A 26,570-nucleotide genomic window follows, 5' to 3' on the forward strand; every position below is an offset into this window, starting at 1 on the left:
CACTGGAAAAATTTTCATGCACATTCACAAATCAGAACTTAAGAAGATTACAGAGAGGTGGCCAGAGAACCACAGTTCACTCTTTAAAGGATTTAATCTTTAGAGGGATGGATCTTCTGAGCCCTACAGATATGTGAGTCTACTTCCGAGTGCTACCGAGAAGTTTGGATAGCAAGCCTCGGATGAGTTTGACACAGTCAAACTCTGAGTGCCTCTGAAGCACTTTCTGAATCTCCACCATGGACATCAGGACTTACTTTTTTTTTTTGAAGGAGGCTGAAGTTACAGTGCTGAACCCTTCTGCTCAGAAACGTAGGGGACAACCTCACAGTAGAAATACTCATTTCTATCATCTTTTTAGTTTGTTCACTACAGCTAAAGAGATTTCCTTCTAATACTATTTTCTTCCCACCAATATCCAACTATTCAACAATATTTTGTTGTTGTTTTTATATACCAAACAATGGCATTAAGTGAAAATCCATATATTCTCTTCTCAGAGATGCCTTAAGCCATTAACAGATTACATTTCATGTATTATTATCAGTGCTTAGTTCAGAAGACCTAAACAGACACATTTCTGTATTGAGATTAAATTAAGTGTAGAGAAATTCATCCCTGATACTTTAACAGTCTCTTCTGCACAGTACTGAAAGGAGTGCTAGAAGATTTTTTTTTTTAAATCACACGTAAAAGTATGCCTTGTTTTTTTCTTAATAGCGTAATTAGAAATGCAACTGTTTGTATCTTGCTGAGGTTTCATTGTCAGTCACCTTGACTTCAGGAAACTTATTTTGATACAGATCAGGCACAGTTTAATAAACATGAGGCAAACCCGTAAGTGAATTGAATTGACATCCAGGCCCTAAATCTGTCCACTGACATTTGTGTAAAGAAAAAGAAGTCTAGAGCCTCACTGCAATGCAATTCTTTGGAGAGTAACATGGAAAACCATCAAATAGATTCAAATCTTCATCTTGACCTAGCTCAGAGTGCTGCCTACAACGAATACAAGAACAGGAAAACATTTTTGTGCAGGTCAGGTGCCACTTACCCCAGCAGCAAAGGGAGAAAGCAGCTTCTGCTCACAGCAGCATTAAACTACATGAACTCGTTAGAAGTCTGCCCTTACCACCGTGAGAATAAATATCCAAACAGGGAAAAAGATGGGTATTTCGGGATGGAAGGTGTCCCTACCCATGGCAGGGGGACTGCAATTAGTTGATCTTTAAGGTCCCTTCCAACCCTAACCATTCTGCGATTCTGCTGATGGCTTGGTGCTTTGTTTGCTTTGGGTTTTCTGTTATGTTTTGTTGTTTCTTTGTTTAACTCCCAAGCAGCTTCTGCATCTTATAAAAGAGTATCTTCTGGCACCTAACATCAGAGTAGGAAGAGGCCAAGGCTTTGTATATTTGCCCGGTGCTATGAACAATCATCATATTCAGCAGTAAAGCCAGAGAAAGGGCAGGTCTGCGTCTCTCACCCCTGCTTAGAACTGCCCCACATGGAATAGAACACAACAAGGGCACCCCCAGGCCTCTGCAAAGGGCAGCAACCGGGGTAGGGGAGGTGGCAGGACCTGTGCCATCCCCCAGACCCCAATACATGTTACATGCCAAAGGCATGTGTAAATCTCCTATAGCAAAAGACAGAGATGTAACGAGAACAGAATTTGTGCTGACTGACCAGACCCTGCTGTCTTCACTTGTCCTCTCCATGTACAAAGAGAAGTGCTAAAACCTTAACTCAATGTAAGTATCTCTTTCAACGAAGGCCAGTCACTTTAGGTTTAGCATCATTTACGCTCCACCAGTGTTATTTCCACGTCTTCCTTTTTAGTAGGCTGCTTGCTTACATAACACTGAAAACAAAAATTAGTGGATTATAGTGCTTGGTCTCATTTATGGACATTGTGCTTGGGTTATCACTTAATGCAAAAAGTGTTAGTTTAATTTAAAGCATGGATATAAAAATTAGTGAAGACAAAACAAATACGGACTTCACCAGCCAGCTGGGCTCGATGGCGAGGAAAGCTTGTTAGGCAAAGCATGTGCTTTTTTAGCCAGAACACACCTCTGCATTCCAAAAAAAATCCAGCAGGACAGCAAGCTTCCACAACGTGGGGATAAGGAAAGCAAGCAGAAAAACTCCCAGCCCATTCATTGCAGCAAAGGCCTATTTCATATCAGCAAGAGTTCTTCCTAATTTCCTTGCCTTGTTGAGAATAAAACAAAAACAACGTGGCTCCTCTTTTGCCATTTCACTAGCCATATTTCAAAGAGAAGCCTGTCTCTTAGAAAAGTTTCACCTACCCTCTGCTGTTCCAATGGAAGATGCTAGAAGGGCTGCAGAAGAAAAGGTGAAAATATAATTAAGTGCAGATAACATTACTTTCAGGACCAAAACCGTCCCTTTCTTCCTTGTTATCAAGCATGAGAGCATACTCAGAGCCCTAAGCATCATACAGTGTCTGTATAAACACCAGTTTCTTTCTGAATTAATTAGGTTTCATAAACTCCTAATGCTACTTGATGCCTCTATTAGAACATGAGAGATGGAAGACATTCTGTCGAAGTGCTACCCAATACTGGTGAGGCAAAAGAACAGTCCACCCTCATGCTAGCAAAGACAGCACGTGCCGAGTCTCCTTTTACGTATAATCAGAAAAGAGTAAAAATTAGAACAGCAAAAAAAAAAACAAAAAAACCCCTACACACCAACAGAACTCCCCACCACTTTTAGGGGGTAAAGAATTACCCTACAAAACACCTGGGGAGTTCTGAGAACTGCTTCAGGTCAACAGCTCCAAACTTTTGTTAGCAACTTTTAATTACGTAGTTGAAAAGATGAGGTTAAGAAATAAAAATCCTGAAACTAGTGCAGTTTTTGAAAGCATTTAGCATTCAGCAGAATAATATCCACCAACACAGAAAGCTTTGGACATAATGCCATTGTTTCATTCCATGATGCATCCTTTTGACAATAGCTTAGAGCTCATCATACGCACGTTGCTTCGTGTTCACGCAACAGAATGCTCTTGAAATTAAAATACTAGAATTCAAGCTACAAGAGAAAGAAAAAAGCGTACAGAAGGTGCAAAAGAACATCTTAAAACTATAACTAAATTAAGAAATGCTCAGCAAAAGACAAAGGCCAGATCTTAGAAATAAATGCAAATGGATTCACCTTCAGCAGTTTAAATACTGCCATTATGGTGTCAGATCGACGACGTCTTCAAACACAATACTCTCACCTTTCAGATGTTCTGTTATTTGTAATGGCTGTGGCCTGCAAGCAAGAAGTACAATGCTACGTAACATTTTCCACTTCTTTTTGGTGAAGACTGAGATTTCTATTAGAAATATAATCTTGTCCACTGCCAGAGAGCTAAAAGAACAGTACTTTGATGTAGAAGACAATTTGCCTGTCAACGTTAATGAATTACCCCCAATTATTCTTTGATTAATCACGCAGAAATTAAGAATGCGAAGAAAAGGTTCTCTAAGAGAGGGGAAATTTTTCAGAAAGTTTGCAGGCACGTTCAAGTGTTTTTCATCAGTACTGTGAATCTGTGCCTTGGTATTTTTTTTTCTCAGTAATGAAATAATTCTTGGAAGTAAAGCACTGCTTCTGCTACTCAAGTGATGGCAGTTGGGACTGAAGGAGAGCTGTGGGGTAACAGTAAATGCCTACATGCATTTAGTCCAAGATCTGCATGAGGATTCCCCAGTTCATCAGCCCCAGGTGAAACTTATCTCTGAAGAAGAACAACAACATTTTACCAAATGTTTTCATACTCCACATGACCCTCTGGACAGATGTTTTTGCACAGCAAACTCATCATTATAGTTTTGCTAAAGAAAAGTCAAATGATGATAATAATAAGAGACACTAGCGGGAAAAAATCACTCTGAGTGGTTGGGAACACTATGGAGAAAGAGGGAAAACCAGAACTCTGATGAACAAAACTTCTGAGGAGCACTACTGCAGGCAATTCCTTTAGCACTGGGTACAAGAAGCGTGAAGAACATGTATGTGCTGCTCTGTCGAGTGCCCAACTGCTACAACACTTCACTATGCAAGCACTTATTGCAGCTGAAAATTCATTTCACCGTAAATGTAGATTTACCTTCAGTTTTATAGAAAGCCCACAGGTTGTTGTCCTCTAAAATTATGCTATGTCACGAAACCGAAGATTGTAACCCCCAAATAATAGCCATGATAACAAGTAAGCCAGAACAGCTATTTGTATATAGCCTTGTAAGTTCTGTAAGCCATCCCATTAGTCTTTGTGTTCCAAGAAAAAATATTTTTTCTCCATATATCTTACAAAATAGGAGTACCGCAAATAAGATCAGAACTGTCTCAGTCCATTCTTTTCATGTCTCCCTTTTCCTCTAGTGGCTCTTGAAAAGCCTTGGCTTTTGAGAAGAACTAGCCCTTATATTAATCTTCCTTGTCAAACTGAAAATGTAGCATATATATATATATATATATATATTTGTGTGCTTATCGGTATATAGATGTATGCATCAATGAACGTAATCATTCTACATAGAAGAAAAAAGACATTTGAATCTCAGTTTCCTGTAGAGATGGTTTCAGAAGGTAGTTTGTGTGCTCTTGAGTACGTACAGAGCTCCAGGAAGTCCTTGCAAATTTTCTATCCAAAAATAGTATCTGAATACAGGTATACTTTATGATGGGAAAATACCTTTTTTTTTTTTTTTTGTAGAGGACTTGCTCTATTTATGTCTACCTATATTATTGCCACAGACATTCAGTAGTTATCGTTATGCATTTGGACAGAAGTGCATCAGTTTCTCAAGAGCAGGGAGACCTTCAGAAAGAGAGAAATTCACAAAAACTACAAGACGTTCATCAGCCACAAAGAGCAAGCCGGAGCTCCCGCACCTGACGAATCAGTAGCATGCAGTGCTTTAGAAATAACGCTGCCTGCAGACTATGCTCAAAATAAGGGAAGGAAGATAGTCTGCTTATGCAGTATAGCTGATTGCCGATAAGTACTCGTGCGTGTGAGATTGATTCATTCAGCTGAGACAGCCAGGACTGCAGTTACTGTCACATTTGTCAAGCATAAGAACCCAGATCTTCGATTCTACCTGACATCAGCAAATACTGGGCTCGCAGCGTGTCCATCAGTGCTAATAATTAAGAGAAGTGCATTCCATTTTCCAAAAGAACATCTGTACAATAGAGCTAGGCTGTTTTCAGAAAAAAAAAAAAAAATGCTCTCAAGTACAATTTACATTTATCAAAAGAGTTTAAGGGTACTTGGGTGTGCGTGCATTTTCATGTAAAGCAGAAAAGATGAGACAAGTTGTAGTAACGTAACTGTTTGATTGAATATTTTATTTGGAAAACAAGAATCAGGTATCTAAGGACTCCAACGGAAAATAGGTAAAGAGGAAGAATAGAAAACAGTCCAATACAGATGAATTTCAGTTATCTAAGACTGTTTGGTGAGCAGATAATGGGTTGAAATATCCAGAAGTCCATTTGGAGGTAAGAAATCACTGCAGTTCTTCAGAGAAGGGCTTATTACCACGAAGGATTTGCAAGTATTATGAGACGGTGAGCTGCAACACCTTGAAATACAGATTTGTTGTGTTTGATAAATACTCAAAACACAGTCCATCTTCAGCAGCCATTACACTGCACTTTCAGTATAAACAAGGTTTTGGAGAATTTACAACAAATCCTGCATTGTCTTAGTCACAAATTAACTGCAAAAGTGGGTCCTTTCACATTTTGCCTACAGGTCAGACTTTGCCTCTAACAGTCAACACAATAATGAAGATTTTGCAAACCAAGTTGACTAAAACGTTATGTGAACAGGCCTGGCAAGCGTGTGCCCTGGTAAGCTGTATTTTTCTTCCTGAAGCATCCTTCCGAAAGGGGCTGAAGACCAGCACCCTACCAAGCAGCAATGATCTTTCAGAAGCAACCACTACTGTGATCGTTCTTGAACTGGACTCTTGGGGAATGAACAGCAGAATGGTATACGCGTTTACAAAGCACTACCATCTCTGTTCACCTTTCTTTGAGGCAGTTTCAACTTTCCATCTTTACAGCAAAAGAAGATTCTCTCCATGGGCAGCTAAATTCTGCTTCTACTGCGGAAAAAGAAGTCAGAAAGAGCAGCTATTTCAATGGATTGCAGTTCTTTAATTTGGAAGGTTTTAGGCAGTTCTTTTGCTCACAAACACTCTCTTAAAAGGGAAAAAAGATCAGAGTAACCATTAATATCGTACGTAATTAAAAAAACTACTGAGGTTCCTCTTTAAACCAAGGAAGAAATGGGAATACCAACGGTCACGTACATCCAAAGAAATGAACCAAGACAGATAAAGGGGGGAAAAAGTTATGCATGTGGCCTCGCTGTGCTGCTCTGACAAAACACAGCTGACTTGAATCCTTTATAATTAATCTTTAAATTAGTGAACCTGATCCTTAAAAGACAAAGAAAGATTCTGTACTATACTGGATACCACACATTGTTAAGTATCTCGTATTACCACGCTCCACTTTTCCATCCCAAGGTTTAGCAGATTACCATCAACTATACTACCAAGTTTCTGTTGTTGGACTAAGTTTTTGTTTATTTTTACATATACCCTTCCCCGCCGTTGTTTGACCATAAATGTATATAGCCAAAAATATACAGCCGCACAAAATGAAAATAACTGAAGGCAAAAATCCATGACAATGATGTTCTGTGCAATGAAATGAAGCATTAAACCTGAAAAATGTGAATTTAGACTAAAAAAATAAAATAAAATTAGGAAACACCTGATCTATACCCAGCAGCAACATCCCCAGAAGGACTAACACGTGTTCTTACAAGCTTCTAAACACTGAAATATTTTCTCATCACATAGTTCTGGTCTTTCTTGATGAGACAAAGTTCTTTAGGATTCCTCTATGGGACTTAGTGAAATGAAAAACAGTTTTTAAAAACCATTTACAATAATTATCTGCATTTTTAGTAAAACAATGCAGATGAAGTCACTGGATGAGTAACACTAACACAGAGCAGCGACTGTTCAGCACACCAGAACTTACAACCACATGTTGGCCAAAGGGAACAACCCGAGTGACATTCTTCTTCTCCATGAAATTCTCTTAACCATAAAAAGGAGGAGAAAGCTTTACTTAAAGTAACTACTAAGCAGGCCTCTCCATACATTTCTGGACATTAAAAAAAAGGCTATTACCAACATACACATCTACCTAGAAAACACCAGTTCAATGCCAAACGCTGCCTGATAAATGAGAGCCGTGCAAGGGAGTTCCATGAAACGCAGCCCTAAAAACAGCCCAGCCACACTCCTCAAACGCTGAGGCTGCCAGCAGAGCTAATAAAATTAATGCTTTGCTTATTCATCAGACATGAATTACAATTACTAATTTATTGCTCGGTATTTTGTTCAAATATACCCTGGTGTACCTTGGCACAAATCTATACTTCGAAATCAGCAGAGTAATTAAAAAAGCTGTAGAAAATTAGTACATTGAGTAGTACATCCATAACTTCCCATAAGAAATGATAAACAGACATTACATACCATGAGCAGTGCTTTTGAGGGAAGAATACTCATTTGGCTTTCCAATAGAGAAAGTTACTTCTAACCGGCTTCCCAACAGCAAATGCATTACTCGAAGATTTCCTCTAAAAATAAGGAAGGGCAGCAGCAGAGGCAACAGATCTTACGTGCTACCACAGCACTCCAGTGACAGCTTCTTCTTTTTCAGACTGATGAAATTTGCTTTTGTTAAGGGGATTTAAATTTGAATTTCAGCACACGCAAATGCCAACAGTAAAGTTATCAGTTACGTGTGATATGCAATTACACAGACTTTGCACAAGATGCAAGGATTTAAATCAAGAAAAAACAGGAAGGACCATCAGTGCGAAAAAGTCCATTCACACAAACAGGGAGGGTAAGTCTACACAGTAATTTCTCCTGACATAATTACATGGGAAAATGAAACTCGGGGGAAATGAAACTTGGCTGACAGCATCGGCTCCAAGGACTCGTGCTGGCAATCTTGTATGAGAAGAGCTTTTGCCACCCACACTGCTGGGACGGACAGATCAGCTCTAACACAGAAACACCTTGGGCAGCATCACGCCAAAAGCATATTTCACCTTTAAAATCTAAAGGCATCGTTACACCTGAACAGCACTCCAGCTTGTTGGAATAACTAATAGCTCGAGTTACTTCATACACCAGAGGCTTCCTGAATTGTCCGTGTCAGACACACACACACACAACACAGAGGCTTTGCTTCCAACACTTCTACCCTCCCACATTGTATTAGGAGCTGCAGGGGCTTCCATCTCGTGCTGTTTTCAGTTTACTTACCTTGCATATCGAAACTGGGAATGAATATGTACATATATATGATGTACACACATGTACACACACACCCTTTGCCGTGTAAGAAAGTAATTGATATTAAGGGAATACAAACAGAAGACTGGATTGTGGAGATGACCGAACAAGCCAAAGGATTGATGGCAGAGGTTCTGTGTGTCCTGCCTTTTCTTCTGGATTTTAGTTCTCTCCCAAAATCAACTCGATGGTCTGCCGGTATCCACAGCTTCCCCTTTAGTATGGAACTAATTTGATGCAATCTCAGAAAGTTACCACATTGCATTCCAACGGGGAAATGTCATCAAAAGGTAGGACTCTGCAAGCCCTGCCCCAAAGCTGCAGATGACTGAGGTCTGAAATCAATCAGTTCAGCAAACAGATAAGCCTAATGCTTCGTCTCCCAGCTGAGCAATTGAATTCAGGAGGGGAGGATCGGCTGCTGAGATGGTAATCTTTGGACTTGAGGATCTGAAACTGCAGCCTCACTGGGAGTAGGAGAACTAGGGTATATATCATTATCTGCTTTCCTTGTTCTTCCCCACACTTAGAAGAACGTTATCAGCTTTCTAAAACACTTAATTATTACTCCCACCATACTAACAAATGTTCATTGGCAGATAAGGCAGACGTTTTACTATGCCCTTCTGTTGATCTAGCTTGTCCTTGCTTCCAAAATGAAGATTACTTACCAACGCTTCCTGCTGGTTAGGGCATTAGCTGGCGTACTAACAGCTCATTAAAAACTCCAGACCCCTCGCTGAAGTTAACAGAATAGCAAAAGTTTATGCACCCTTGGCATTGGTAAAAAGAAAATGAAGCTGCATTTGCCATCAAAAATAACCTGAGAGCAATCAGTATTTTGGTAAGAACTCATCTTGCAGTTTGTTCTGAACAAATCTCTGCTCCTGTACTCACAAAAATGGTACCAGCAATAAATTCATCATATACAATACACGTGGCCATACAGGTTCCACCTCGATCTATCATTCACTCACACATGTCAGTGGGGGCCAGAAATATCAGAGAGGGGGCGAGTTCTCTGCAGAACAGCTCCGGAGCGCTGGGCAGGCTACCTGAGCGGCAGGATGAAGTTGGCTGGGTTCTTAAAGCACCTGTATACAGAAAAATTGAAGGCTAATACCACTGCACTGGTATGGGGGTAACAAGGGAAAATATGGAAGTGAAAGCGAATTACTACACCTTCTACCCCTGCAAAAGATAGAATTGCTGTGGCATACTTTGCTTAAAAAAACAGTTCAGAGCTTGAAGCATGAACAGGGGATTCTCACGCAAACTATTACAATTGCAAATCGCCAGTAATCTCACGTAGACCAGAGCAAAAGTATTAAATGCGAATCCATACAGATTTCTGGTCCTGGTCTCTTGCTCTGTTTCTATGGTTATAAACATGTGCAGTGTTTTGTGGACAAATACATTGCCTTTATGCTTTACAGCAGGATTAAAAAAAGAATTTGAGAGTACTGCCTCAGGCCTTCTCAAGAGTATCTCAAGTTGCTTAAAAGCTGTCTTTGCCAAGTAAAGAGGTGGTTTACACAGGTCCAAAAGAAGTCCTTCCCAGATGTGCTTCTCAAGATAGCATCCTTTACAATCTGGCAGTGCAAATAATTAAGACACTAAGAATGAAAAGTAGGGAAGGTAGCACAACACATATAATATGTGTGACACTACGGCAAACTTTCCTGCACCACATTTTTGCCTGGATATTGATCTATGGGAGTGCATCCAGAATAATTTAACTTCCATGGCAACTTCTCTAAAAAATAAAAGTGTTATTGGTGATGCAACACTTAGCCACTAGACATTATGACATTTATGCTGGGAAGAGCATCAGCAAGTTTCTGTCCTACTAAACAACCTGCACATCTCCCTTGCCTGGTAATCAAACACCACTGAGCACAGAATGCTGTACTTTCAGAAGCTGTGCATTAAGTAACTTGCCTGGGTGACCTTAGATCCTGTAACAAAAAGCTCCCCGTTTTCCTCTTCAGAGGTCTGCAATATCCCAGAGACAAAACAGCCACCGAACAGAGGTGTGTGGAAGACTTGCAAGGGATAGAGATGAGACCAAGTAACACTGGTGGCCTCTGCTTTGTGATCCAGCTTACAGCATCACCTTCCAATTAGCCCAAATAATAACAAAGAGTTAGTAAATTATAGCCATAAATACCAGAAGCAAGATATGTATCCTTGGGCATTTAAAGAGCCCAATTACATAGAATAAAAATTCCAGGTGAGGTCCTATTAGAACAACCTAACAACCTCGCTAAATGGCTCTAACTAAATCAAACAAAGCCTTGCAGGCCAGCGCCTAGGCGTGCTGGTCACTACCCAACAACAGTTCACAGGATTTCTCTTTCTTTTGAATGACTGGAAAGACAGATGGCAGGAAAAGTTTGTCAAGCCCATCTAGTCATTAGCACGTTTTTAGCAAAAACATGAAACTTCCACAACGCTTAACTATTGCAGAGAGCATGAACAGAGCACCCTTGCTGTTTTAGTCCATTTCTTTTTAACCTCCACTCCCCCTACCTTAAACTCCTTCTGTCCTTTCTAGCCTGAGCACAAAAAAGAACTTCCCTCGAAGCAAAACCAGAAATCGTTGCCGTGAGCAGCAGTTCCTCTACCTCTTCACCAGCGCTCGGCAGGAACGTGCCTCACTGCAGAGCTGTTTTCCTCCCTGAAGTCATAAAAAGGGGGAAGGGAGGTGGATTGCACGAGTCCTACAGCATCTGGCTATGCAATAAGACTCTTGAAATAATTTTCTCTGGTGCAGCATATAGCCAACGAATCTGGCAAGAGGCAACTTTAAGCATGTGTTGCTGTGACAGCAATGAATTATCACCCCGGTCTGCAGCAAGATTAACACTTCCAACCTTGGCACGAGGAGCAGTCTGCTCAGATAGCGCCAGGAGCAGCGCTCCAGCACCAGACCTGAAAGGGTGGGCTCCTGGTGAGGGCTGCGTGGCGCAGGAAGGCAGGCATGGCCCTCAACTGTAAACAATTCCTATGGAAAAAGGCAGCACGCAGCCAAAGAGGCAGGAACACCTAGTGAAACTTAAGGTATTTGGGGTGGGAGGGGACAAAGCCCGAGAAAACAAGGCTGCCTGTGAGGGAGGCCACGCTCTGAGGACTGGTTACAGAAGGGAAACTACCACGGAACAGCCCAACAGATTTCTGATTAGGGCAAAACCACCGAGCATCCAGTCAAACCAACCTGACACAAAGGAAGCTGCCCCAAAAACTAGGTGCAAACTGCAGAGAGAAACACTCACCAAGTCCATTACTCACCCTGTTTCAGCATTTGTCAAATCTTTTGTGTTCCCCAGTGCTGCGTGCCATTACCTGCAGGTTACACGCAGCTCCAACCCACCTCTGGCCTCAGGGGAAGGTCAGAGATACGACATCCAAACCAGCTGCACTCGGGACTCCTGCCTGGCAGACCCGTAGCCTTCTGTCCTGCTTCTCCAGCTAACTGACTGCTGAGAGGAGAAACCTCAAGACAGAGCTTCTGAACACAAGTTCAACATTAAAAAAAAAAAAAAAAAATACAGGGAGAAGGGAAGAAAGCCATGACGCCAAAGAAAACACGGTGGCAACTCCTCCCTGCTTGAAGACTCATCGTATTTAGACCTCCTTTTGCTTTGCAAAATTGGTAGGACTACAGAGCATGACTTCTAGCCTTTGATCTGGTTTGCTAGATTTTTTTCTCTAGAGACAGTTCTGAGATTCCACCAACCATCAGCCACACATACAGGGCAGCTTTATTTTGCTTCATGAACCAGAAATGTAAAATATTAACGCTGATAGAATCAATTTCACATATTAAGCATTCTAGTGCCAAGATCTTAACTTGAAAGAAATATTTAAGCCCCAAAGGCTACGCAGGATGACATGAAGCACATGTGTAAGTGAGGGTATGGCATTCAGCACGGAAGAAAACCAAGACAAGAGTATTTAATCTCATAAAAAAGCAAAAACAAAACACCTAACTCACAATTAGTAGTAGCTGGATATAAAAGTAGGCTTAAAGTTACAGGAACAGCCTAACGGGCATCACAATCAGTCTGATTTTACATGGAAAGTAGGTTTCTGCGTGCCAGAAGGGAAACATTACAGTTTCCTTGAAAAGCCTTAGCTCAAACACACACCTCTAAGTACATACAACATACCTCTAAGCTCTCAAACACGACTACGTGAGAGAGAATTAAGTTACAATGTGTACGGAGAATTTTGTGCGCACGTGGTCATAATTAATCCTGTATCTTGCTAGGGAGTGCCAACGCCCTGAGATCTGAAGCATCTCTACATGCCAAAAGTTGGCGAAAATGCCCAGCAAAGAGGAGCAAAGTGCGCTGCGGCAGGTTCTGTGACTGAAGTCAGTTTGGAAGTCCTACTTTGGAAAGAAATCAGGAGAGCTTCTTAATACTGGCTTCTAATGATGAAATTAATGCTGTCTTGGCTGGGAAGTCCAAACTTCATCCATGGGCATGGTTGCACGTGAAGTGTCCGCAGACCGGATTTCAGTGTTCTGGGGCACAGCACCACCACTTCAACTCTGCTGCCCTGCTCGGCAGCACCAGCTATCGCGCAGCATTCATCCACATCTCACTTCCTGCGCCCATCTCAAACTGATCGCTCAAAGGGAAAAAATGAGAATTGCTGGTGGGATTTTTCAATAGAAGCCTTCTTTCCTACCTCCGCTCCTGTGTTCCGTGCTAGCGTTGAAAGTTCTGTTCTTAGGTCCTCCAGAGCTGAATACCTCATTTCTCACCTTACCTTGCTTCCCAGTACTTTGTTAGTTCAAGCTAACTTCTGATAGACACAGCTCTAAGTCACTCGCTGTTTCCACCAAAGACAAAATGCCAAATCCCAAATTTCAGAAACGTCCTAGGGGATTACAAAAAGATTGGGCCATAGAGCAAGAGATGCTATTTAGGGAGACAATGACTGTTCAGGGAGACGATGTGAGTCACTGCTTTCTGGGGTCCATTCTGCTTGTAGCTCTCCTCCCACATGGATAACCATGGGAGCATGGAAGATAAAGGGCACGTACATCCTTTTCCTATTCCCACTAGCACCCATAAGGTTCTGGAGGCCAGCAGCTTTCTTTATTTGTTATTCTCAAGGAGTGTACGCATTTCGAGGGAAGTGAAAGGCCTTTTATATGTAAAATTGTGTTTATTAGTTTTATTTAAATCAGACACTTGAAAAATCCGAGAAATCCTTCATCTCTTTTTCCAAGCTACACTTCAGTAGTTTGAGCTACAATCAACTATCTGTGTGGCAAAAGCCACCAAAGTAAAATCCAGGCTTGACAGCTATTTCAGGCAGCTGGATTAGAAGTGTTATCTGCACTAATGGGGCAATGAGAGTAATGCCTTCTGGGGCAAGAGTGATAAAACACCAGGCAGCTTGAGTCTCTGAGCTCCTCTAGAAAACATCTACCTTTTGAGAAGCCATCAGTTGATGGGATGCTTCAGGGTGTTTCACGTGTTTACTACCCTCACCTCCACAAGATGGAAATCTTCAAATAGGTGTTTTTTTTGCAAGGAACATCTGTGTATGAGGCTAAGCTGCTGCAGGAAGACCACTGTCTCTGAGCTCAAGGATGAAGAGGGTTGCGGGGTTGAGGTGGACCAGCAGGCCCACCAACTGCCGTAGCACCAACCACACATTTCATTGCTTTTCTAAGAAATGTATTTTGGTAAAAGCTAGAAAGTCAGCTCATGAAATGAGGTGAATAAGACTTCTGAAACCTTCCATTTTGAGCATACTTAAAGCAGGCACTCTCATGCAGTAATATCAGGGGTATTTTTGAAAAAAGAAAACGCATCAGTGTTTACAAGCTGCTTTTCTGGCTATTTTATGGGTATCGGCATTTTTCAGTAGTGGGGCAACAAACCAAGGTAACACATCGGTTAATATTGTAGTTGTTCAATACTACAATAGTTTTGATCTGATTATCTGTACAACCTATGGATTACAGCACTCTGCAGATACGGTAAGGAAACACAGAACTGTAAAAAGGAGGCACTAATACATTCAAAACGTTTCAGAAGCTACATGCCATACTGCGCATCTCCTCACGAGCAGGTCCACAGATGCTCATCCGGTCCCTTGATGGCTGCTCCGGTACCGGAGGGATGAGACCAGCACGAGCCCTTCCCAAGGATGTCCTGGTGGGGCTGCAGGGCACCAGCACCTCTCCTCAACCCCGGGATGGGTGCGCTGGGGTTTTACTGGAGTGCTGCTATTCTCCGGCTGTCTCCATCTGGCATCCCAGTCCCTCAGGGCCACAGCCAGCTGGCACAGTTTAGAACAGCCTTCGGGCTGCTCTAGACTACACAAGGGAGTAGGCCAGAGGAAAACCAGTACCATAAATAGCTAATTTACAATCCCATTATCCCATCGTCCTCAACTATATGCAGTACGAGCTAGCCACACGCCCTGTGACCAGATGCTCTGAACAAAAATAATAATAATAAAACTGATTTTTTTTTAAAAAAAGAGTTGAAACTTCTGTCTCTTATAATCAAACTCTGTTAAGATATCTTAACTTAGAGACAGGCCTGTTAATAGAGGGAAACAAGTGCTCATAACTTGATTACTTAGAAAAACACTATTCATTTCATTAAATTAAATGCAACGTGAAAAGTGGGTTTTCCGTAATAGCTGATCACAAATTACAGGCATTCTACACTCTCTGGTTCATTTATTTTTCACAAGGAAACTGGAGTAGGAGCACATCATTTGCATAGAGAGGCAAGTTCTCATGACTGCAGCACATGAGACACGTGTCATACACCGGGCTCAGCACACACCAGCAGGCCCGTGAAAGCACGCCACACGAGCGATAGCAGGTACCATCACGGCACCTTTCAGATGAAGTTAGGGACGAGCCACGCTTTACAGAAGAGACAAGGAGTACGTGGAGAACGTTCAAACAGAATCTGTCAGCGGCAAAGGCAGGAGAAAGGCAGCAGTTGCACGCTGCAGCAATTGCTACTCAGAGTGCCTTGAGCATCCTCCAAGCATTAGCACTCAGGTCCTCTCCCATCACCCAGGCGCTCCTCCCTCCAGCTACCAGCTGTGCAGCTGCTCGTTCAGCCCCGCGCTGACACTCAGCATACAGCCAACACTGATGAAATAGTATTATAAAAAAAAAAAAAAAGTTTTTTCATCCTTATCTGTTCTTCTTTCTGGTTCACAGCACAACTGCACCAATATGAGGTAGTGAATGGCGTGACGGTAAGAACATGCTGCCTAGAGCTGGTAATTCCTTAAGCTGTGAAGGAAAGGCACGTACCCACAGCCGAGGCACTGGATCTCACGTTCCCCAGGCGTTAGCCTTCAGCGATAACGCACAGCAAGTTCCAAACTTCACATCTCTTGCTCCTCCAGCAAGTCAAATACTGCCCTGCTACATCCGTGCTGTATCTGAATGGATCTTTCTCACCCAAACCATGTGCCAATTCCATCCATGTTTGTGTCTCACCAAGACCCACAGATACAGCTCGCTTTTACATTTTAACTCGAGCTTTTAACGTCTGTCAGATTCGCTAACTTGTGTTTTCCTGCTTGATGTCATCTTCCTGTGTTCTTTTTACCACCGCTTAAAACAATTTGTTTGCACAACAGCTCCAACCTGCAGGGACAACGCACTTCCAGAACTGCCTTGCTTTATAACAAATTGCTCTAACACAGTTGTTCTTCAGGTTAGTGCAAAACAAGTTCTTTGCTGATTGCTTCTTCCTCAGCAGTCAGACTTCTGCAGTACGCTCTGTATGAAAGGCAAAGACCCCACCTCCTGCTGCCCGAAATCTTTCATAAAGGGCCTGAAAAATTCGCATACCAACCATGACACGTCCCTGTGAGCTCAGACACGTTCCCTTCCCTTAAGTTTCCTTTTTGCCAAATACTCAGCTACACGGATGGACAAAAGATTTACTTAACATCGTAAACCAAGCTCACTAATGCGCCAGGTATATTTTTCATTTCCAGACTTGGCACTATTTCACAAACATACACTGCTACTCCATGGAATTGTGAACTTTGGTACCATTCCACTTTGTGACTCAGGCCCCTTCAATTAGCAAACAGGCGATTGAGAGCAACTCCTCTGCACATGCAAGTCTGAATCGATCCTGGCAACTGAATCGATGCAGAAAATTCTAAAGAGATAAAGAAAAGAAAGTGAATTTACTGGGGGCAACACTAAAATTAAACATCAGGAAAAGTCTCAAGAAGCAGTTTTACTACATGGCAACGAAACAAATCATTAAAGGTAGTATAAAATTATGCTGGACGAAGACTAAGACCAATTTCCTTATGGAATGACCTCATAACAAAACAAAACCTCGTTCCTCTTTACACACAACTCACAGGAACTCCTGAAACTATTTTCACTCCCTTTCGTATTCTGCTCTCCACATCACCGTTAAGATCATCCCACTACCGTAACACAAACTGGAGTCAGGAATGCCCAAAGAATTAAGAGTGTGAGCAGTGAAACATACCCGACAATTAACCTGGGGGGAAGGATGCCTGTTAAGTGAGCACGACGGCAGTGTAACTCAGCAATGTACAGAAAACACAACTACATGAGAACTTCACCCTAGTCATTTTCTGCCCAGCAGGAGAGCAAGCCAGTTTAAGAACAAAACCGGGCAGTATTATGGAGGTAACCAAGCCCAGCTAGGCAAAGAAAAACATATAACCCTAAGACAAATTCTGCATTTGTCACCAGAGGGCACAGGGTCACAAAACCTCACCTACCAGAAATGAGGTATCAGAATGAGTCAGCTATCTCAGCTGTCTTCGCTTATAAAGTTGTCATACATCTGGTGTGAGATAAATCTTACTTTTATTTGCCAAGTATATTCTAAAGAACGTCCTTTGAAATCTCACTTGCGTGCAATAACAAGTCTGAACGCACAGGACAGGAGCCCAGACTGTAACTCTGTCAAATAACATTAGGTGGTTCAAAGACACAGCGGGGATGGGAGGAATCATCTCTATTTTTATTACAGAAATTATTGGGAAGGGGGTGAGGAAGTGCAATAATAAAGGTTATATAGATGCCGTTTTCTCTCTCTGTGCCAACACACTGCACTAAGACAACTCAAGTTTATGTTTTATGGAAAACAAAAGCCCTTTACAAACAGAAGCAAAACATACATATAAAAGCCCTGACATTATATTCAGAAAGAGAAATCGGATGCCAAATCCCAACAAAAAGGCTACTTAGATGCATCAACTCCTGAGTGAAAGGCAAGGCAATCACCACAAATGGAACTCGGCGCTTGGTAGTCCATTATCCACTTAACCATAGCCAAATACTACCAGGTCTTTTGTATGCTTAGTCAAAAGAAGTATTTCTTATTACTAATTTTGCAATTTTCACTCTTTACAGGTATAGATATTGCTTTCCAAACTGTGGATTTGCATACACATGGATGAAAACAGTTGGTTTAATGTACAAGGGCGTGTACTGCAGCACAGAACTCCGGGCGATGGCAATAATGAAAAAGACGAGATATTCTAATAAACCGAAACGTAGATTAAGCACCTCTACTATTTAATTCTACATAAACACAACTCAATGAATAAGCACAGAGTTCCATTTCTACATCCTAGGTGTACAAGCAGAAAAGCTCAACTGCGCGTGGAAACCAAGCGCCATGCTGCAAAGCAGCACGGTACAGGAGGAACGGGGCTGGGAGCACGGCGAAACGCAGGTTCTCTTCTGCACTTACTATTAAGGCAATGTCACATTTAGCCAGTTGCTTCTCTCTGCCATTAAGAATATGAGGATGTTTAAAATATTTGGCATGTTTCGTGTTGTCAGAATTTGTTACAGTACACCAGAATTTGCCCTGGCCCCAGTGTTTAAGCTAAAAAAGATACTGCATTTGTTAAGTGTGTTGAAAACAACTTTTGTTACCCTGCCCACTCTTTTTTTGTGTTTCACCTTGCCAAATACACAATTTTTTAATTCAGTGACAGATTTAGTACACTGTAGACCTTCACTGAAGTATTTCCCAGGGATAGGCTGACATCGCCAGCCACGCACAAGGCAGACAAGAAGAGTCATGTTAATTTCGAACTCCATTAAGCACAGGAAAGGAAGAAGGGAACAAAAAAAAAATAAATCTTTACCAACTTGGAAAAATCAGCAGATACTCAAAAAAATCAAGAATTTTTAAGTAGCGTTACACATAGCTGACAGGCTTTCAGAAAACTTTGAGTAAAACACTGCGTAAGTGAAGAACTGAAAAAAGTCTGAATATTTGCTTTATTTCGTGCACAAAAGAATGTGAGGAGACAGGCTGTTTGCTAATCAGTCACCTACTGATAAAGTGAATCTCAGGTTACTGGGAGTCAATTTGTGTCTGGTAACAGTTCACTTTACTGATCATCAAATAGGTCTCGAAGAGATAAAACGAGTCTTTTTCTTAAATAGGAGATAGCGACATGGCAGAGGCTGGCCTGGCTCTGAAGTAAACCAGGCGTCACTCCGAAGAGTTGCATTCATCTGGTAGCACTATTTGGAAACGTGTTTTGAAGAGAATGGAGGTTAATTTTGCAATGACTAACTCGTTACAGCCTTGATTGTACTACGAGCTAATGCAGCAAAGTTCTTATCTTGAATTAAGCAGGGTGTACACAAAGGACTGCCAAATTGATATGCAAGAGAACACAACTACCACGACAGAGCCTTCGTCCCGTCAGAATACATCCATCAGCTTCCAGAACCGCTTCTGCCCAGGAAAGGTGGTTCCCAACTCAGCCCTCTCGGGTAACATATGGCTCTCCACGCACTCCAGCACCGCTCGCTGACAACACAAGCCAGGCCAACAAAATACACTGTAATGCCATCATAGCATTCCACTCACTTAGCTCCACTGCCCACAGGTTAACAAGAGCCTCGAGACAGCTGCTCAAGGCAGCTCGTGCTGACCAAGCCCAGAGAGGCTCTACCAAAGATGACTTTTTTTTTAAAAAAAAAAAAATACATTTCTAGTAAATCCAGCAGAACACACGCAGGTCACCTTCAGATTGCCTTTCCTGTGATGCCACCAACTGATATATAAGCATGAGTGTGCATGTATCTCCTCACCTTCGAAGCTGCCATATGCTACAGATCCATCAGAAGTACTTGGAGAAGCACAAGAATACAAGAATTTAAAAAAAAAAAAAAAAAAAAAGAAATGCAAGATGTTACCAGCCCTACCTTCAATTTCATTTGGCTGATAAGAACACTACACGTCCCCGTCTACCGGGAAACAAACAGGCAACAAAGCAGAGTCCTGAGTCAATCATGCAAAACCAAGAAAAACTACAGGTGCTAGGTTTTATGTGACAAACACAAACATTTTAACTGAGATAATCCTTCTCTGGTTTAAAACAGCCACCACAGGGATTCACGCTAACATTTGCGACAGCAGTTGTTACAAAGCAGGACCCCCGGAGTACACCCCAAAGAAAACCTACTTGTTTTTTTTGCTCAAAGACTCAAGAAATAGTAAGCCAGGGGAAGGGGGATTCAACAAGTCGCAAGCAGGCGACTTGCACCACCAGTCTGTAGCGTTTACCCGTTGATTTGTTACTGCAGCACTAAGACAGAAAATCCTCAAATGAAAGAAAGAGGGTAGAAGGTTTAGAACTGATCTGCAGCTCTGGTTTCACGTTAGCGCTACAGATTAAGGCCTGAAACAAAAATGAGGATATCAGCTAGCCTTTGTTTGGGGTTTAAAGCTCTGATGGCTTAAAATAAAGCTCAACAGATAGTCCAACATATCAAGCAAGCCCATTCTGCTCCGCTCACCTTCGCGCTATTAGCCGTCATTCTGGTTTTAAAGGTTTCAACATTTTGGGTTATGTTTTGTTGTGTTTTTTTTTTTTTTTTTTAAGCACGTAAGATCATTAACTTCAGACAAAATTAAAGAGATGCTACGGTTGCCTCCCAGAAAGCAGCCTGGCTATCAGCAAACCTTTACTCCTGATAGGATTACAGAAAAAGCAGCAGCCTTCTTCAGAGGAAAGTCCAGGGAAGTTGCATTTCCTTGGCTCTTTTGTCTCTCCATCCATATTAAAAAGAAACAGAACTACTTACTCATGAATCAGCCTCAATGATAAGAGCTGCATAACCTTTGTATCAGACATCTGACTGTAAGTGCTGACCTGGGAGGGTGGGCACAAGCATTCTGCTAAGTCCTGATGGTTCGGATCCCACAGCTTCAGAACTTGTATTCATTACCTTGGAGTTCATGGCACAAGGCTAATTCCTAACCTTCGGCCAAGAAACCAACCACTTCTTTAAAAACCACAGCACAGGGGACACAGCAGGGATGAACAACGAGAAGAGGAAGGGCTTGTATTATATTCTTCCTTGACGCCAAAGACATAAGCACAGGGGAGCATTTTCAGTCTGGCTTTGCAAACAGAAGCCCCATCTGCAAGGCTCTACTGCGTGCGGAGCTAAAATCTAACGCCTGGGCACTCCCATACCACAGGCTGCGCCTTCACACCCAGAGGAGAGAACATTACCTTCAGCACGTTTAAGGACCTTTTTACTCCTTAGAGGTTAAGGGCTAAGGAAGGCTGTTCGTTTATAGAACTGGAGACTTTCTGAATAATGAAGCTTGCAGTTGATTTTGACAATTCTTACGGGCCTTCAGGGAGAAGGTAGTCCCCACAACACATGGCAAGAACATCCTTCCTGAGTGAATCAGATAGCTCGCACAGGCAGCCAAAGCGGAGTATGCAGCTGAAAGAGAGACATGCTTCTCGAATCCTGGAATCCTCTTTCAAATTCTCCACGGGATTTGTAATCCAGAAGTTTGGTGCATATGCTAAAAATGTTAAAGAAAAACAAGCTAAGATTTCCTTATTAATTTAAGAAATAAAAATACCAACTCTGAGAAGGCAGCACAGCCTGGTAAGGTTCCTTGCCCATCTGTTATGATAAAAAGCAAATTGCCTAAGCAACACTTCCCTGTTCCTGGACAGGTACGTGAGGCAAGGCTGTAAGGGAGAAAGCAAGAGAGCAAGCATGCCTCAACAGGCATTCACGGAGAAGGTCATTTCAGCAAGAACTTAACCCGTCGATATAGACCGAACCACAATACTTGCTACTGAAAATATGACACAGCATTTATCTGCTAGGAGATCATTAAACTTTTCCTACTCCGAAAGTTAGGAAATGAACCAAAGTCGTTTTGGTTTCAAGTATCTATGAATTAATTCCCTGTGAAGAAGAAAGGATTCAAAGTCAGAAGTGAATACATGTGAGTGGGGAGATGAATACCTGCGGAAAGATCATCATCAATAAAGGAGAATGTTTCTTCAAATCTGAGAGCATCATTGGCATGGAGCGTCCATGTGATGAAAGAATAATGGAAAAAACAACAGGAAGAAATACACTTGAACGCACCCACCATCACGGAGAGCGTACAGCCTGGGACAGGCAATTATGCTTTGGTCTGTTGTCAGAAACAAAACGTTCCGAAACTTCAGACAGGACCTTGTCCTTACCATGGCCATGCTCATGACTACCAGATCACTTCGTCACATCTTCAAGCACCTTCACAGAGCAGTGATGTAAGATCCATTCAGAACTAGAAGGGCAGCTTGCCTCCAAGGTAGGAGGTCCAACAAGACGGAATTTAATTGTAAAGGCAGCTGCCCTTCAAGTGCTGAAGCCATTACTTACCAACTCCAAGACACAAAGATGCATCTACATGTCTAAATGTTCTCTGATGGGGACCAGAAACTGTTCAGCACTGCAAAACGGATTTTCTCATCTGTAACTGTAAAGGAATAAGCAAAGCTTTTCAAGTGTGACTCTACAGACAAAACAGAGAAGCTGACCTGAAGGGCTGGACATGTCTTTTTAGCATCCTCTGCCTCTTCCATAATTCCTGAGGAGGGAGCAATGCTGTCAAATTTAGGGACCTCGTATACAGTGTTACCTGGGAGGTATTTTCTACATCAAAATACTCAAGGTAAAGCCCATGACCTACGGAAGTTGATGGCAAAGCTCCTATTTATTAAACAGATACTACCACAAATTAAAAATCGAGGCTTACTGGTCAAAGTCCCAAAGTCAAGACAGTCAACACTGATTTTGTGCCACTTTACATACACCTTCAGTGCTGAAATCTACTTCCAACTTTTTGTCACCGTTATTACAATTCCAAGACTCATTCTTCTGATTTCTTCCTCTACCTCTTCTCCTGTTCCACTCACTCTTCAAACAATCTGGCACTTGGGTTTTGTCTTCACCTCTGCTTTACCATCAGCAGCACATCTACACCGTGGCAAAGCCTCTTCCTACAACAGCACGTAGCACAACTGCTGCACTTAATGCTTTGGCCAAGATGCAGGAAGGCAAGCGACAGCTTAGCTCCTTGATGCAGACAACGATGCACCAGGATGAACGCTGAAATCCCACGTACGCAATGCTTCAGAAGCAAATACAGTCCTGAAACCCTTCACCAGCGTTCCAGCATCTTCAAAGGTAAACTCGTATTTACCTCTCGCTTCCGATTGAGCATTCGGATCTCCATTCAGGAGATAGCTTTCCAACCACAAACAATGCTCTACAGCTATTTTATTTAAAACTCTGGCTGTAAAGCGTGCTGAACTGAGAGCTAAAGCTAATAAAAGGCTATTCGTGGGAAAGGTACGTATTAAAAATGAATAGCAAACAGCAAGCAGTGTTAAAATGGTCTTCCAAATCATAATGCAGTAAGCAGTCTAAGTAAAACGAGAGGAATGGACACTTTCTGCCCCCTGCAGTTTCTATTGCTATCTCGATTTTTAAGACAGCCTTAGGAGGGATAGGTGGTACATTAGCGTTCCACAAACCTAACAATTTAACATCTGGCTACCTAGCACCAACAGTCAAAACATTTTTTATACCTCGGTTCATTTGAATAACAGTTAAATTAATCAATGTTTCCTATTAATGATCACCTAGCTATTTTGAATGTTTTCTGCGGTACCCGAATGATGTGATTGTCCCTGGCTTTGCAACAGAAACGACGATCACCTCTCACCAAACCTTTATTTGACTTCATTTTGATTAGCATTAAGAATGGGAATTCTCGCCAATAAACTGGTACTCTCAAGAAGTCAGAGACGTGCTCCTAAAACGTACATACACACACGCCCAATGTATTATAAAGAATCTGTCTGTGTACGTATACGATCCTATATAAAGGACAGGGGGGTTTCTAGTTATTAGACTGTAAACATTCCTCAAAACTGAAAATGCTGTTTATGAAATTTTACATTTAAAGCTGCAAGGCATACATATGGACGGAGATTTCGGTAAGGAAACAATCTGCCGGAGAAGGTCTCACGTCCACGTACAGGAGAGTTAAGTGCCGTTACTGCTTAAGCACTTCCTTCAATCTTTATGAATGCAGACTGGGAACTGAACCCCAAATTCATCTAGCCGAAGTGTCTGCCTGTCTGTGATCACTTACTCCCACACATTTCAGGCTGGCTGAATTCAAGAATCCAACTATTTTCAGGGTGGGTGGTAACCTGCTTTAAAAAAAATAATGCATTTTTATCATATGCTTGGAAAATTGATGTTTTCCGTGAGATGATAATTTTGAAACAACCTTGTTCTGCTTTATGAGCCTGACTGTACAAAGAAGTAAAGAGGAATTGAGAACAGACTGATTACAGTAGGAAATCATTTATTGCCAGCTAATTTTTAACCAATAACGAGTGCATCACCGCTGTTAGGTCTCGTAAGGAAAAAAAAAAAGCAAACTGTTGCAGCATACAAATGATATGCAGGTTACAAAGGATGCTCCACATTAAAATAGGAAAGTTAATGCGTTAATTTCACTGATGAAATTCACCGAGACATCTTCTTTCCTCACCTGTATTTTTATTCCAAAACACACGTGTATTTTTCCTCTACTGAAGGTGTAAGTACCCTGCAGTATATACCCATTTTTATTTTGACACACTGAAGGTTAAATAAAGCCAGATTTAGACTACTACACTTCACTGTGTTAGTTTGCAATGGATTATATAGGTTGAGAACAACTTTGGCTATGTTTTGCAGGGCTACCGAGTGACTATACTTAAAATGTTTCTTCTGTGATCCCATTTTTTCCCCTTTAAGTAAAAGGGGGACAACTGGATTGTCCTGAGAACACAACCCAAACACAGAACTGTGAACTGCCTCGCCCCTGAAGACCATCATCCACACCATTACCAGTTCTGTTATGAATAAGCCGAGCAGCTTCACGAGCACCAACCAGGACCAGAAAGTTTTTCATGGGTTGCTTCACCACCAGCAGGACCTGGGCTGTCCCAAACCCCAACTTTTCCTACGTGCAGCTGCTGCGCTCCCCTTCTCGGCCATGAACACCATCACTGATAGAAATCTGCAAAGTCACTTCCAAGTGAAAACTAGTTGATGCTAGGGAAAAGAGCAGTTAGATGAACAGTTAAGGGGCATCCTCCAGAAGCGTGCATTTGGCCAGGAGCTGAATTTTCAAAGATATGTGAGAAAAACTCAGGAATCCCCTTGTTAAAGCCGATTTTTTTTTCCTCCTGGCGCGTGCAGTGCCTGCCCTGAGCACCAACACACCCCAGGCACAAACCCCCCTCTCCCTTCCCGTGCCCTACAGAGCGGGCTCCTTCCCCCCAAACCCCCACTGCAGCAGGAATCCCGTTTCCCCAGGGATTTGCCCCAACGAGCAGCGCTCTATTTTGAAAAGGGATAAAAAAAATAAATGTAAAAGAAGGAAAAAAACCAACCCAACCACGCGCCCCCCCCCCCCCCCCGGCCATTGTGCCTCGCGGCTTCCCCCCACACACACACCGAGGCCCCACAAAGCCGGGCCGCGGGCCGGCCGTGCCCATGGCCCCGGGGCTCCCCTCCCTTCCCTGCCCTTCCCCTCCCCTGCCGGCCCTTCCCCTCCCTTCCCTTCCCCTCCCCCGCCGCCGGGTTCCGGGAAGCCTCCGGTGCCTCCCGCACCTCCGGGAGGCGGCGGCGCTGCGGAACGGCCCCGGCGAGGCTGCGGGGAAAAGCCGCCGGGGCAGGTGGCGAGGAAGGGAAGGGGGCAACGAGGGAAGGAGACCCCCGGGGGGGTGAGAGGGGCTCGTGGCCCCCGGTACAGCCCCGCTGCCCCCTCCCCCGCCCTCCCGGGGCTGCAAGAGGGGGGCTCGGGACCCCCGTGAGCCCCCCCCCCCCCCACCCCCCGGGGGGGGGGGGGGGGGGGAGGGAGGGGGGGGGGGGGGGGGGGGGGGGGGGAAGGTTTGCGAGCCGCCCCCCGGTACCTTGCGCTTCCTGGTCTCGGCCGAGCCGCTCCAGACGAAGCACTGGTAGATGGCCCGCAGGTTCTGCTTCCAGTTCTCCACCTTGAAGCCGGTCACATGGCAGCACCCGGCCGCCGGCGGACTCATGTCAGAGTCCCCCCCACATCAATCCGCCCGCCGAACGGGCCGGGCCGGGCCGGGCCGGGCCGGGGGGCAGCGAGCCGGCCCCTTCCCCTTCCTCCCCCTCCTCCTCCTCTTCCTCCTCTTCCTCCTCCGCAGCGCCGGGCGCGGGCACGGGGCCGGGGCCGCGCTCGCGTCCCCCCCCCACCCCCCCTTTTCCCCTTATTCCCCCGCCTTCCTCAGGGGCTCGGGCCCCTCCCGCCGCCGCCTGCCGCCGCCTGCCGCCGCGGGGGCCGCCACATAGAGCCGCGGCCCCCGAACAAAGCGCGGCGGCGGCGGCTCCTGCCTCGCACCACACACACACACAAAGATGGGGCTTCCCTCAGGCGGCTGCCGCCGGCCGCGGCCGTTGCCTTCTACCTCATAGAGGCCGCCGGGAGGGGGAATGGAACGTGGGGAGGGGGGTGGGGGGGCCGGCGGCGGCGCCCCCGGTGTGAGCGCGGCTGTGTGGGGAAAGGGGGCGAGGCCCCGCCCGCCGCCGCTGCCGCTCCCCTGCAGCCGGCCGCCCGCTCGGCTCCTGTCTCTTTAAATCGCGCCCCCCTCCTTTCCTTCCTTCTCCTCCTCCTCGCCCGCACACCGCTCGCCCACCCCCCCCTCCTCCCTCTCGGGTGCGATGGTCCGAGCCGCTAACTGAACCGAACCCGCCAGGCCCGCGATGGGACAGACCAACGGGGA

The 26,570-nt window shown here is 43.8% G+C and overlaps 1 protein-coding gene across 2 annotated transcripts in view; it reads right to left on the bottom strand.

Moving 5' to 3' along the window:
* The window catches only part of USP22 (ubiquitin specific peptidase 22), a 98,368-nt gene extending 72,377 nt beyond the window's left edge, over positions 1-25,991 (bottom strand). For both annotated transcript variants that reach the window (XM_035339782.1, XM_035339781.1), the window contains exon 1: positions 25,737-25,991. In XM_035339782.1, the coding sequence (XP_035195673.1) occupies positions 25,737-25,862 (126 nt within the window). In that variant the 5' untranslated portion in view covers positions 25,863-25,991. The remainder of the gene's footprint in view (positions 1-25,736) is intronic.
* Positions 25,992-26,570: the final 579 nt, after the last annotated feature.

This window comes from Oxyura jamaicensis, chromosome 14 (genome assembly GCF_011077185.1).
Source record: "Oxyura jamaicensis isolate SHBP4307 breed ruddy duck chromosome 14, BPBGC_Ojam_1.0, whole genome shotgun sequence".
Lineage (NCBI taxonomy): Eukaryota > Metazoa > Chordata > Aves > Anseriformes > Anatidae > Oxyura > Oxyura jamaicensis.